Below are 14,678 nucleotides of genomic sequence, written 5' to 3' on the forward strand. Positions count from 1 at the left end.
AATTTTTGAGAAAGAAAGCCTGAATTATGAGTTCATATTGCAATTCTGGCTTCATTTCTCACAATTGTGAGTATATATCACCAATTTTTGAGAAAGAAAGCCTGAATTATTAGTTTATATTGCAATTCTGGCTTTATTTCTCAAAATTGCGGGTTTATATCATCCATTCCTGAGAAAGAAAGCCTGAATTATGAGTTTATATTGCAATTCTGGCTTTAATGCTCACATTTGTAAGTTTATATCATTCATTTTTGAGAAAATCTTTGTATGTTCACTTTGTAATCACTGGGTTGGTTCTTCTGCAGCGATGTAGTTTAAATTGCAATTCTTGCTTTATTGCTCACAATTGCGGGTTTATATCATCCATTTCTGAGAAAGAAAGCCTGAATTATGAGTTTATATTGCAATTCTGGCTTTATTTTTCACAATTGTGAGTATATATCACCCATTTCTGAGAAAGAAAGCCTGAATTGTGAGTTTATATTGCAATTCTGGCTTTATTTCTCACAATAGTGAGTATATATCATCAATTTTTTGAGAAATAAAGCCTGAATTATGAGTTTATATTGCAATTCTGGCTTTAATGCTCACAATTTTGAGTTTATATCATCCATTTTTGAGAAAGAAAGCCTTAATTATGAGTTTATATTGCAATTCTGGCTTTAATGCTCAGATTTGTAAGTTTATATCATTCATTTTTGAGAAAGAAAGCCTGAAATATGAGTTTAAATTGCAATTCTTGCTTTATTGCTCACAATTGTGAGTATATATCACCAATTTTTGAGAAAGAAAGCCTGAATTATGAGTTCATATTGCAATTCTGGCTTCATTTCTCACAATTGTGAGTATATATCACCAATTTTTGAGAAAGAAAGCCTGAATTATTAGTTTATATTGCAATTCTGGCTTTATTTCTCAAAATTGCGGGTTTATATCATCCATTCCTGAGAAAGAAAGCCTGAATTATGAGTTTATATTGCAATTCTGGCTTAATTTTTCACAATTGTGAGTATATATCACCCATTTCTGAGAAAGAAAGCCTGAATTGTGAGTTTATATTGCAATTCTAGCTTTATTTCTCACAATTGTGAGTATATATCATCAATTTTTTGAGAAAGAAAGCCTGAATTATGAGTTTATATTGCAATTCTGGCTTTATTTCTGACAATTGTGAGTATATATCTTTCATTTCTGAGAAAGAAAGCCTGAATTATGAGTTTATATTGCAATTCTGGCTTTAGTTCTGACAATTGTGAGTATATATCATTCATTTCTGAGAAAGAAAGCCTGAATTATGAGTTTATATTGCTATTCTGGCTTTATTTCTCACAATTGTGAGTACATATCACCCATTTCTGAGAAAGAAAGCCTGAATTATGAGTTTATATTGCAATTCTGGCTTTAATGCTCACAATTGTAAGTTTATATCATCAATTTTTGAGAAAGAAAGCCTTAATTATGAGTTTATATTGCAATTCTGGCTTTAATGCTCACAATTGTAAGTTTATATCATTAATTTTTGAGAAAGAAAGCCTGAATTATGAGTTCATATTGCAATTCTGGCTTCATTTCTCACAATTGTGAGTATATATCACCAATTTTTGAGAAAGAAAGCCTGAATTATTAGTTTATATTGCAATTCTGGCTTTATTTCTCAAAATTGCGGGTTTATATCATCCATTCCTGAGAAAGAAAGCCTGAATTATGAGTTTATATTGCAATTCTGGCTTTAATGCTCACATTTGTAAGTTTATATCATTCATTTTTGAGAAAATCTTTGTATGTTCACTTTGTAATCACTGGGTTGGTTCTTCTGCAGCGATGTAGTTTAAATTGCAATTCTTGCTTTATTGCTCACAATTGCGGGTTTATATCATCCATTTCTGAGAAAGAAAGCCTGAATTATGAGTTTATATTGCAATTCTGGCTTTATTTTTCACAATTGTGAGTATATATCACCCATTTCTGAGAAAGAAAGCCTGAATTGTGAGTTTATATTGCAATTCTGGCTTTATTTCTCACAATAGTGAGTATATATCATCAATTTTTTGAGAAATAAAGCCTGAATTATGAGTTTATATTGCAATTCTGGCTTTAATGCTCACAATTTTGAGTTTATATCATCCATTTTTGAGAAAGAAAGCCTTAATTATGAGTTTATATTGCAATTCTGGCTTTAATGCTCAGATTTGTAAGTTTATATCATTCATTTTTGAGAAAGAAAGCCTGAAATATGAGTTTAAATTGCAATTCTTGCTTTATTGCTCACAATTGCGGGTTTATATCATCCATTTCTGAGAAAGAAAGCCTGAATTATGAGTTTATATTGCAATTCTGGCTTTATTTCTCACAATTTTGAGTATATGTCATCCATTTCTGAGAAAGAAAGCCTGAATTATGAGTTTATATTGCAATTCTGGCTTTATTTCTCACAATTGTGAGTATATATCACCAATTTCTGAGAAAGAAAGCCTGAATTATGAGTTAATATTTAATTCTGGCTTTATTTTTCACAATTGTGAGTTTATGTTATCCATTTTTGAGAAAGAAAGCCTCAATTATGAGCTTATATTGCAATTCTGGCTTTATTTCTCACAATTGTGAGAATATATCATCCATTTTTGAGAAAGAAAGCCTGAAATATGAGTTTAAATTGCAATTCTGGCTTAATTTCTCACAATTGTCAGTATATATCACCCATTTCTGAGAAAGAAAGCCTGAATTATGAGTTTATATTGCCATTCTGGCATAATTTCTCACAATTGTGAGTATATATATCACCCATTTCTGAGAAAGAAAGCCTGAATTATGAGTTTATATTGCAATTCTGGCTTTAATGCTCACAATTGTAAGTTTATATCATCCATTTTTGAGAAAGAAAGCCTTAATTATGAGTTTATATTGCAATCCTGGCTTTAATGCTCACATTTGTATGTTTATAACATTTATTTTTGAGAAAGAAAGCCTGAAATATGAGTTTAAATTGCAATTCTTGCTTTATTGCTCACAATTGTGGGTTTATATCATCCATTTCTGAGAAAGAAAGCCTTAATTATGAGTTTATATTGCAATTCTGGCTTTAATGCTCACAATTGTAAGTTTATATCATTAATTTTTGAGAAAGAAAGCCTGAATTATGAGTTCATATTGCAATTCTGGCTTCATTTCTCACAATTGTGAGTATATATCACCAATTTTTGAGAAAGAAAGCCTGAATTATTAGTTTATATTGCAATTCTGGCTTTATTTCTCAAAATTGCGGGTTTATATCATCCATTCCTGAGAAAGAAAGCCTGAATTATGAGTTTATATTGCAATTCTGGCTTAATTTCTCACAATTGTGAGTATATATCACCCATTTCTGAGAAAGAAAGCCTGAATTATGAGTTTATATTGCTATTCTGGCTTTATTTCTCACAATTGTGAGTACATATCACCCATTTCTGAGAAAGAAAGCCTGAATTGTGAGTTTATGTTGCAATTCTGGCTTTATTTCTCACAATTGTGAGAATATATCATCCATTTTTGAGAAAGAAAGCCTGAAATATGAGTTTAAATTGCAATTCTGGCTCAATTTCTCACAATTGTGAGTTATATCATCCATTGCTGAGTGTCCTATAGACTCATCACCATGCTTCAGACATAAGCTTCAGACAAAGGAGCAAATGTTGTGTTCTACCAGCGCCCTTTAATACTATAGTTGCACCGGTAGTGAGGCACTGACAGTGACTGGTATTTAGTGCTCACCTTCTTGTAGTGACTCATTCCCTATCTCAAGGAATGGTTACATACACAACCTTATGTGATGATTTTTCTGAAAGCAAGACAATAATTTTTACTTGTCTAGGAAATAAGACTTGTCTTGATTTAAGATTTGTTAGATATTTTGGCTGGAAAGAAGACATAAAAATAAGAAAAGCATTTTTACAGTGTAAATAATATATTTTTAAGAACATTGCTGATGTTTATACATATTTGTGGGTTTTTTAACAAAAAGTTAAAAAATTGCTTATTCCTATTCCTATGTATGTGCTAGATGACAAAATCAAAGCATGACTAGGTTTTTCTGACTCTTCTGAATGGGTTCTCAGGTCGACGCCCTCTTGGCTGCTTCTACCTATAATTAAATGCAGTATTGGACTAAAGACATGAAACATTGAAATGCGAGACTGTAGTGTGTTAATCTCACATTCGCGAGTGATGTAATGTCTCATTCCTTCACTAGAGACCACTGGCATTTCTAGTAGTTTTAAGCGGTCGGTTAGGCAGAGGAAACACATTTGGAGCTCCACACAACACACCGAACCCTGACTGACTTCATCTCCGGAGAACGTGTGCTAACAGACTTTCTTTTTCTCATTCATATTGGATATGTCCGCGAGTGGTCAGAAGGTAAGCAATTGTGTTGCATTTGATTTGATATAAACTCTCGCTGAATACTAAATACAGCATGCATCTATTAAAAATCATCACACCTCTTGTAATCAAAGTACTAATGGCCAATGTGGTACTTTTATACAACTGCTCGGTTAATATAGAGTAACTTTTTACTCACAGTTTTGTTAATCTCACACTGACGGTGATGTAATGTCTCATTCACTGCGGTAAAGCCAGCCGCGGTTCAGAAAAACACGGTCAAGCCAGCCGCGATTGACTTTAAAAGTGCGCGCATATTACAGTCATTACGGTAGTTTCAGAAACAGCCCAGAGAGAACGCGCTTGCAGAGCGCTTTTCATTTAGACGCCCAGGACTGAGAAATAATACTACAAAATACTCGTGAATTTTTACTTACTTATTTATTTGCATTTCTGCTTTAATATCCGTGTTATTTATTGGTGTCTTTGATGGTTCTTTTCTGATATGGGACAGTATTAGACTTTAAAGGGGTATATTGACCCCATTTCTAATAAGTAGAAAAAAACAATGATCAGTTCTTATTCAGGACGTCCCATACTATATGCACACCTAATATGAAACCATTTTACTGTAGCATTTTTGAGATATGGGTCATTATTACACGTTAGAGGGGTTTATTGACCCCATTTCTAATAAGTAGAAAAAAACAATGATCAGTTCTTATTCAGGACGTCCCATACTATATGCACACCTCATATGAAACCATTTTACTGTAGCATTTTTGAGATATGGGACATTATTACACGTTAGAGGGGTTTATTGACCCCATTTCTAATAAGTAGAAAAGAACAATGATAAGTTCTTATTCAGGACGTCCCATACTATATGCACACCTCATATGAAACCATTTTACTGTAGCATTGTTGAGATATGGGTCATTATTACACTTTAGAGGGGTATAAAAAACCCATTTCTAATAAGTAGAAAAAAACAATGATCAGTTCTCATTCAGGACGTCCCATACTATATGCACACCTCATATGAAACCATTTTACTGTAGCATTTTTGAGATATGGGTCATTATTACACTTTAGAGGGGTATAAAAAACCCATTTCTAATAAGTAGAAAAAAACAATGATCAGTTCTCATTCAGGACGTCCCATACTATATGCACACCTCATATGAAACCATTTTACTGTAGCATTTTTGAGATATGGGTCATTATTACACTTTAGAGGGGTATAAGAAACCCATTTCTAATAAGTAGAAAAAAACAATGATCAGTTCTCATTCAGGACGTCCCATACTATATGCACACCTCATATGAAACCATTTTACTGTAGCATTTTTGAGATATGGGTCATTATTACACGTTAGAGGGGTGTATTGACCCCATTTCTAATAAGTAGAAAAAAACAATGATCAGTTCTCATTCAGGACGTCCCATACTATATGCACACCTCATATGAAACCATTTTACTGTAGCATTTTTGAGATATGGGTCATTATTACACTTTAGAGGGGTATAAAAAACCCATTTCTAATAAGTAGAAAAAAACAATGATCAGTTCTCCTTCAGGACGTCCCATACTATATGCACACCTCATATGAAACCATTTTACTGTAGCATTTTTGAGATATGGGTCATTATTACACTTTAGAGGGGTATAAAAAACCCATTTCTAATAAGTAGAAAAAAACAATGATCAGTTCTCATTCAGGACGTCCCATACTATATGCACACCTCATATGAAACCATTTTACTGTAGCATTTTTGAGATATGGGTCATTATTACACTTTAGAGGGGTTTATTGACCCCATTTCTAATAAGTAGAAAAAAACAATGATCAGTTCTTATTCAGGACGTCCCATATTATATGCACACCTCATATGAAACCATTTTACTGTAGCATTTTTGAGATATGGGTCATTATTACACTTTAGAGGGGTTTATTGACCCCATTTCTAATAAGTAGAAAAAAACAATGATCAGTTCTCATTCAGGACGTCCCATATTATATGCACACCTCATATGAAACCATTTTACTGTAGCATTTTTGAGATATGGGTCATTATTACACTTTAGAGGGGTATAAAAAACCCATTTCTAATAAGTAGAAAAAAACAATGATCAGTTCTTATTCAGGACGTCCCATACTATATGCACACCTCATATGAAACCATTTTACTGAACCTTTTTGGAGATATGGGACATTAATACATTTTAACAGGGTATGTAGACTCCATTTCTAATAAGTAGAAAAAAACGTCTCAGGTCCCTGAAGGGAACGAGACGCTGCGTCGAAATGCTTTGGGAACGCCTCCAGCGTGACCACGCTCTGAATCATGTGTGCAATCAGTCCAATGGAATCGTGGGACGTCACCGGCGTGATGATGTCACCGACCAGGAAGCTTAAAAGCAAGTGCGGATAGAACAGCATCAGCTTCTGGAAGTAGCAAGCGCTGCAGAATATGCCGGAAGTATAGCCTCGAGACGCAGCGTCTCATTCCCTTCAGGGAACTAGGGTTACATACGTAACCTGAGACGTTCCCTTCCAGGTAACTTCGAGCTGCGTCGAAACGCTTTGGGAACGAGAATGCCCACGCCGCCATACTGGAGAAGTGTCCCTGCCAATTAGGGCGAGAGAACGAAGGAGCCAGGAGAGGCTCGGAGATCTAGGCCATAGAACCTAGCGAATATTAGGCCTCAACCTCAGCGCACCGCGGAGGAAATGTGTAACCAGGGGTTTTCTGCCCACTGAGGAGCCACCAAGAGCGGCGTGGTAAGCAGAAATGGCTGCCACGTAGACCTTCAAGGTGGAGTGGGTCAACCAGGTGGAGAGACGGCCCTGTAAGAACTCCAGTACTGTACCAACTGGGCAGTTAACTGGGTCAAACTGGCGGTCTCCGCACCATGAAGTGAAGAGTCTCCAGTTCAGGGCATACAGTTTCCTCATGGAGGGAGCTCTGGACTGGAGGATGGTCTCAACAACCTCAGTTGGGAGACCGGAAGCTACAAGTTGTGCCCCCTCAGGGTCCAAACCCATAGTTTCCATAGCTCCGGGCGGGGGTGAATGATGTCGCCTCCCGCCTGTGAGAGGAGATCCGTCCTGACAGGAATCCCCCAGAGGGAGCCGTCTAGGAGGAAAATCAGGTCTGAGAACCAAACTCGACCCGGCCAGCACGGGGCAACTAAAAGAAGTCGAACCCCGTCCCGGCGCACTCTCGCCAGAACTCCCGGGACAGAGCGATCGGGGAAAAAGCGTACAGATGTAGCCTCGGCCATGTCTGTACCATGGCATCCAGCCCCAAGAGAGCTGGATGACTCAGAGAGAACCAGAGGGGACATTGCGCATTCTTGTGAGTTGCGAAGAGGTCCACCTGAGCCTGGCCAAAGATTCTCCAGATCTGCTTCACCACTAAGGGGTGAAGCATCCATTCACCGGGCCTCGGCTCCTGCCTCGAAAGGACGTCTGCTCCCACATTGAGATGCCCAGGGATGTGAACTGCTCTCAGCGAGAGGAGTTTCCCCGGGGACCACACAAGTATCTGGTGCGACCGCTTGTACAAGGGGCGCAAAAGCAGACCTCCTTGGTGGTTGATGTAAGAGACCACCGCTGTGTTGTCAGTGTGCACCAACACATGGTGATCTCTTAGGTCTGGGAGAAAGTGTAACAGAGCCTGAAACACGGCCAACATCTCCAGGCAATTGATGTGCGAAGTGAGATGATGGCCCCTCCACAGACCACGGGCCGAGCGGCCACTCATGACCGCTCCCCAGCCAGTGAGGGATGCATCCATCGCAAACGTGACACGGCGGCAAGGAGCTCCCAACACCGGGCCCTGATTCAGAAACCAAGGTTTCCTCCACATGTCTAAGGCACGAAAGCATAGCCATGTGACCTTGATCATGCAAAGCCGGTTTCCCCTCGGGGAGAACCCCTTGGTTTTGAGCCACCACTGAAGGGGTCTCATGTACAGCAGGCCAAAAGGAATTATGTTAGACGCAGCTGCCATCAGACCCAGCAGTTTCTGGAACCGCTTTACAGTGAGTGACCGGCCTTCTATGACTTTCGCGACTTCTGTGAGGATTGACTCGACACGAGCAGGAGAAAAACGTGCCTGCATCGTGGAGGAATCCCACACCACGCCTAGATAAGTGGTTCTCTGTAATGGAGAAATCACACTCTTCTTGGCGTTTAGTCTTAACCCCAGCACTTTCATGTGTGACAGAACAACATCTCAATGTTGAACCGCCATCTGATCGGACTGGGCCAAAATCAGCCAGTCGTCGATGTAGTTGAGTATGCAGATGCCCTGGAGTCTCAGAGGACCCAGAGCTGCATCCACACACTTCGTGAAAGTGCGGGGTGAGAGTGCAAGGCCGAAAGGAAGAACCTGATATTGGTATGCTTCACCCCTGAAAGCAAACCTCAAGAACTTCCTGTGTTCGGGAAGGATGGATTTGTGAAAATATTCGTCCTTCAGATCTATTGTCACAAACCAGTCCTCGGACCTGATTTGAGACACAACCTGCTTGACCGTAAGCATACTGAACTTGAGGCGCATGACTGTACGGTTCAGCAAGCGTAGATCTAAGATTGGCCTGAGGCCCCCATCCTTCTTGGGAACAATGAAGTACCGGCTGTAGAACCCGGCATCTCGCTCGAGAGGAGGGACCACCTCGATGGCCTCCTTCCTCAGGAGGGTGTTTACTTCTTGTTCCTTAACCAGAGCCTGCTCGTGACCCACAAGTGTGGGAAAAACTTAGCTGAAGCGCGTAGGAGGGGCACCGAACTGAATAGGGTAGCCCTTTTCTACAGTCTGCAGGACCCAATGAGAGACATTCGGCAGAAGTTTCCACGCTGCCAGAAAGTCTACTAAGGGAATCAGCCTCTCGAGGCTGACCTCTGGTGTTAGAGGAACAGTTAACTCGGGGTCCTGAAGCAGCAGACCGGCAGGAACACACCCAGTTAGCAGATGTCGGGCGGTGACTGAGAGGTATGCTCGCTGGGGACCGCTGCGGCCTGAAGCACCAGAGGTGGCAGGGTTGGCAAAGCGATCCCCTGGGGACACTGAGGAGATATGGGCACCATATTATGAGGTGTTAACCGCTCTTCCCCAGAGGGGACTGTCCCCATCGGCCCTCCATAATGGTCAGGGCTTTTTGGCCGAACTCTTCTTAGCCTGCAAGACCACCCTCAGGTCAGTCTTGGGCTTAGAAGAGCCCGGCCTAGAGCGTCGACGTGGCCCTCAGTCCTTACCACTGGGGGGAGCATGAGAGGCGACGCTCTGCTTTTGGGCCTTCCTGTATGAGGAGCTAGATTGCGGTGAGGGCTGCTGAACATCAGCAGCCCCCTGAGCTGGAGCAAGGCGAGGGAGGAACCGCTAAAACGCCGCTGCTTGTCGTCGCGCCTCCTGGTGTCTGTCGACGATTGTATCGACAGCGCCAATGAACAGACCTGAAGGCACGAGCGGGGCGTCCATGTGGAAGACCCTGTCCTTTTCTTTGATGCTGGACAGGGTCAGCCACAGGTGCCTCTCCGCAGCCACCACAGCTACCATAGACCTGCCGATGGCACGGGCGGTCTCATTGGTGGCGCGGAGAGACAAATCAGCGGTTCTACGGAGCTCGGCGATGTCATCAGGCCATGCCCCCTCGCCTTCAATTAGCTCCTTGAGCAGGTCGGCTTGGTAAGCCTGCAACACACCCATAGTGTGGAGGCACGCACCAGCCTGATCTGCTGCCGCATACCCCTTGCCCAACAGAGCCAACGTGGTCTTAAGCGGTCTGGAGGGCAAGGTCAGAGTCTTCAAAGACGATGCCGCACCGGGGGACAGATAGCTCGCAAGCATCTGTTCCACCCGGGGCATCGCTTTGTATGCGAGCTCTGAAAACCCGCCACGTTGGTGTAATGAGCGGCAGACAGGCTGAAGAGACGCACAGAGAAAGGTTTTCCCCATGACCTCGACACCTCTGTGTGGAGGTCAGGGAAAAACGGAAGACTCGGGCATGGAGGTGGTGGCCGAGACCGCAGAAAGCGCTCATCCAATTTGCTTCTCTGCAGTTCGGCCTGTCTCTCGGCCGGCCACTCCAGATTTAGAGTAGCCACGGCGCGAGTGACCACCTCCAGCAGCTCCTCATACTGGGGAGAATGAGGGGGTGAATCCTCATCGACGCCCTCCACATCCACCTCCTCGGAGGTGGATAGAAGGAGCACCGCGTCCTATCTCCGGGGGTAAGAATCCGCTGAGCGGGCTTCCGATCCCAGAGAGCGGGCAGCGGATCTGGCTGGTGAGGCAGAAGATAGGGACTCGCCCGTCTCCATACCCTCAGCCAGATCCAATTGCGATCCCCACGAGTGCAAAGAGAGCCTTACGGGAGCGGAGCAAACACAAAGGCATGCGCTCACAATGCGGGCAACCAGCCCCCTCGAGGGCTGATGCCGCATGCTCCACTCCCATGCAGACAACACACAAGCTGTGTGTATCCTCACCTGTGATGAAACGAGAGCAAGGAGGGACACACCGCTTGTAATGTTGCTGCTTATTTTCACCCTTCTGAGACATTTTGACAGACAGACAAACAATCACTCTCAAAAAGAAAGTTGTGCAAACTGGCACGAAAAATGGAGAGTGACATGCACACAGAGCGCTTGCTGAAAACAGAAAGCTGACGCTGTTCTATCCGGACGTGCTTTTAAGCTTCCTGGTCGGTGACGTCAAGACCAGAGAGGGCAGTCCAAATAGTAACCAATAAACAAGGCAAAGAAACAAGGCAAACAAAACAAAACCATGGCAAAACTATGACAAGAAACCAAGTTGTGAAAATAACAAAAACAAGGCAAGGAAATCTGAAAAATGTTGAGTAGATTCCACACAGCAGAACAATGCTTTGCACTCTCTGTTTGGTAATGGCTTCGTTTTATGGCCACCAAACAGGAAGTAACCAACGAGGCAGCAGAGGGAGCAGCAACAATCAGTTCATGGGTGAGGGCTCCCTCTGCTGCCTTTTGGCATTACAATATCCCAAAAAATATAACGGTCTATGGCAGCAATGGTGGCAGCGGAGAGGCACCTGTGGTTGACCCTATCTGACATGAAAGAGAACGACAGGGTATCTTCCTACAGGATGCCCCGCTTGTGCCTTCTGGCCTGTTTGGCTATGCAGTCGATTATGTCATCAGCAGGTACCAGGAGGCACGAAAGCAAGCGGTGGCTTTTCATTGGTATCTTCCTCACCGCATCATAGCTGTGGCTGCTGGGCATGAACAGCCCCTCCCGTGTACCAGCTCCTCTTACCACGAAGCACAAACAGTAATCGTCGCTATTTGGGCCCCTCCACAGCGGGATAGAAACCAGCGGCGCTCTTAGCCGGGGGCTTCTAATGTGAGGCCTGACCTGACGGTCATGCTTCAGTCAAGGAAGTCCACAGCTAAGCGGTCCTGACTATTTCTCAGGACAACTGAGGGCAGCCCCTATTGGGGACTAGTGGATAGCACTGCATTCCACGGTGTCCATCTTCCCCCAATGCCCTCAGGTGATCAGTCTGCTACCCCTGCCAGGGCTACAGGGCACGGTGGTCTCCTGTGAGTCAAAAACTTTTTCCACCTGCTTGCATATTGGAGCCAAGGGGCTCGCCATCCCTATGGGGGTCCCTAGAGCAGTTAGTTCAGAAATATCCTGCCGGTCAGTGGTTACAGGATACCAAGCTAGCAGTTCAGGCAACATCAGAGGCCAGCCTCGAGAGGCTGGTTCCCTTAGTAGACTATTTAGCAGCTTGGAAACTACTGCCAACCGTGTCTGTGTGGGTTTTGCATACTGTAGAGAAATAAAATTAGATCCAATTAGGCGATCCACCACCACCTTTCCACGGGGTCTTTCCCACCAAGAAAAGTGTGCTATCTCCATTACAGAGGACCACTTATCTAGGTGAGGTGTGGGATTTGACCATGATGCAGACACATCTGTCACCTGCTCGAATCGAGTCGATCCTCACTGCAGTCACGAGAGTCAGAGAAGGTCAGTCACTTGTTGTAAAAGAGTTTAAAAAACTATTGGGTCTGATGGCAGCTGCGTCCAATGTGATACCTTTTGGCCTGCTGCACATGAGGCCCCTACAGTGGTTGCTCAAGACCAAGGGGTTCTCCTCTAGGGGAAACCTGCTTCCAATGATCAAGGTCACGCAGGGATGCCTACGTGCTTTAGACATGTGGAGGAAACCTTGGTTCTTGTCTCAGGGCCCGGTGCTGGGAGCTCCTTGTCGCCGTGTGACACTAGAGACAGATGCGTCCCTCACCGATTGGTGAACGGTCATGAGTGGCTGGTCAGCCTGTGGTCTGTGAAGTGGTTGCCATCTCGCATGGCCTATCAATTGTCTAGAGATGCTGGCCATGTTTCAATCAGTGAGACACTTCGTCCCGGACCTAAGAGATTGCCATGTGTTGGTGCGCACTGACAACACAGCAGTGGTCTACTACATCAACCACCAGGGAGGTCTAAGTTCGCGCCCCTTGAACAAGCTGGCGCAGCAGATACTTGTGTGGTCCCTGGACAAACTCGTTTTAGCTGAAAGCAATACACATTCCTGGGCATCTCAATTTGGGAGCAGACATCCTGTTGAGGCAGGGGCTGAGGCACGGGGAATGGATGCTTCACCCTAAGGTGGTGAAGCAAATTTGGAGAGTGTTTTTTGACCAAGCTCAGGTGAACCTCTTTGGAACTCGGGAGACATCGCAATGTCCCCTCTGGTACTCTGGTACACAGGAGTTCTGGAGAGAGTTTGCCCAGATGGGGAACATCTACTCCTAGTAGCCCCGTACTGGCCTGGGCCAAGTTTGATTCTCTGACCTGATTTCCCTTCTCGGCGGCTCTCCATGGGAGATTCCTGTCAGGAGGGATCTCCTCTAACAGATGGGGGCACCATTCTTCACCCCCGCCCGGAGCTGTAAAAAATGTGGGAAGACTCATAGTGTGTGGTCTCTCAACTTGGGCTGTTGAGACCATCCTCCAGTCCAGAGCTCCCTGAGAAAAGTGTACACCCTGAGGTGGAGTCTCTTCTCTTCATGGTGTGCAGACCCCAAGTTAGGCCCACTACAGTCAGTACAGTTGTACAGTGGACTTCATGCAGGCTCATTTTGTTCACAGGGATATCCCACTCCACTTTGAAGCTGCTCGTGGCGGCAATCCTGGCCTACCACACCCCTCTTGGTGGCTTCTAAGTGGGCAAAAATCCCCTGGTTACACACTTTCTCAGTGGTGTGCTGTGGCTGAGGTCTCCTTAGCCTTGTCTTACCTAAAGAGAGTGGGGGACCTGCAGGCCCTTTCCGTGGCCCCTTCCTATCTTGACATTGCGCATGTTCTTTACCCTAGAGCAGGATATGTACCCAAAGTCTCTACCTCTACACCACAGCCCGTCATGCTTCAGGCATTCTGTCCTCCTCCCTTTACAGATCCAGACCAGCAGAAGCTTAATGTGCCCAGTCCGAGCACTGGACACCTATGTCCACAGAGCTGCCCTTGGGCGTAGGTCGGACCAGTGGCTAGTATGTTACGGTAAACCCAAGAGAGAGTTTGCCGGCTTCCAAACAAACTCTGAGCAGATGGATTATAGATGCTGTTTATGAGTCCTCTGGTCTCCCCTTACCTTTGGGGGTCAAGGCTCACTCTACTTGCGCTATGGCTGCTTACAAAACTGCTCTTTCGGGTGTCCCAATTCAGGACATCTGCAACGCAGCGAGATGGTCCACGCCCCTCACCTTCATCAGGTTCTATGACCTAGACCTCCATGCCACTCCTGGCGCATTTATTCTCTTGTCCTAGCTAATCCTAGGCAGGGATTTGGAATTCTGGAGACATGTGCATCTCGTTCCCCATATCGTTTTTGGATGGAGACTATGCATCTCGAACAATACTTCCTGCATCCCTGCTAGCGCTCGTGTCAGTCTCCGAAAATATCGCTGTTTTTCTCTCGCACATGCTTTTATTGCTTCCTGACTGCTTTCGTCACCAGCCTATGATGTCAAGCCCTTCTATTGAACAGTTTACAGGTATATCAGAGCGTGGTCGTTCCCCATAGACTTTTTACCCCTCTAAAGTGTAATAATGACCCATATCTCAAAAATGCTACAGTAAAATGGTTTCATATGAGGTGTGCATATAATATGGGACGTCCTGAATAAGAACTGATCATTGTTTTTTTCTACTTATTAGAAATGGGTTTTTTATACCCCTCTGAAGTGTAATAATGACCCATATCTCAAAAATGCTACAGTAAAATGGTTTCATATGAGGTGTGCATATAGTATGGGACGTCCTGA

General features: G+C 43.9%; 1 protein-coding gene across 1 annotated transcript in view; it reads left to right on the top strand.

Moving 5' to 3' along the window:
* Positions 1–4,192: 4,192 nt before the first annotated feature.
* lmcd1 (LIM and cysteine-rich domains 1) overlaps positions 4,193–14,678 on the top strand; it is a 58,290-nt gene continuing 47,804 nt past the window's right edge. Inside the window, exon 1 of the mRNA XM_073832526.1 lies at positions 4,193–4,392. Within this exon, the coding sequence (XP_073688627.1) occupies positions 4,372–4,392 (21 nt within the window). The 5' untranslated portion in view covers positions 4,193–4,371. The remainder of the gene's footprint in view (positions 4,393–14,678) is intronic.

The sequence above is a fragment of the Garra rufa genome, unplaced genomic scaffold (genome assembly GCF_049309525.1).
Source record: "Garra rufa unplaced genomic scaffold, GarRuf1.0 hap1_unplaced_002, whole genome shotgun sequence".
NCBI classification, from domain to species: domain Eukaryota; kingdom Metazoa; phylum Chordata; class Actinopteri; order Cypriniformes; family Cyprinidae; genus Garra; species Garra rufa.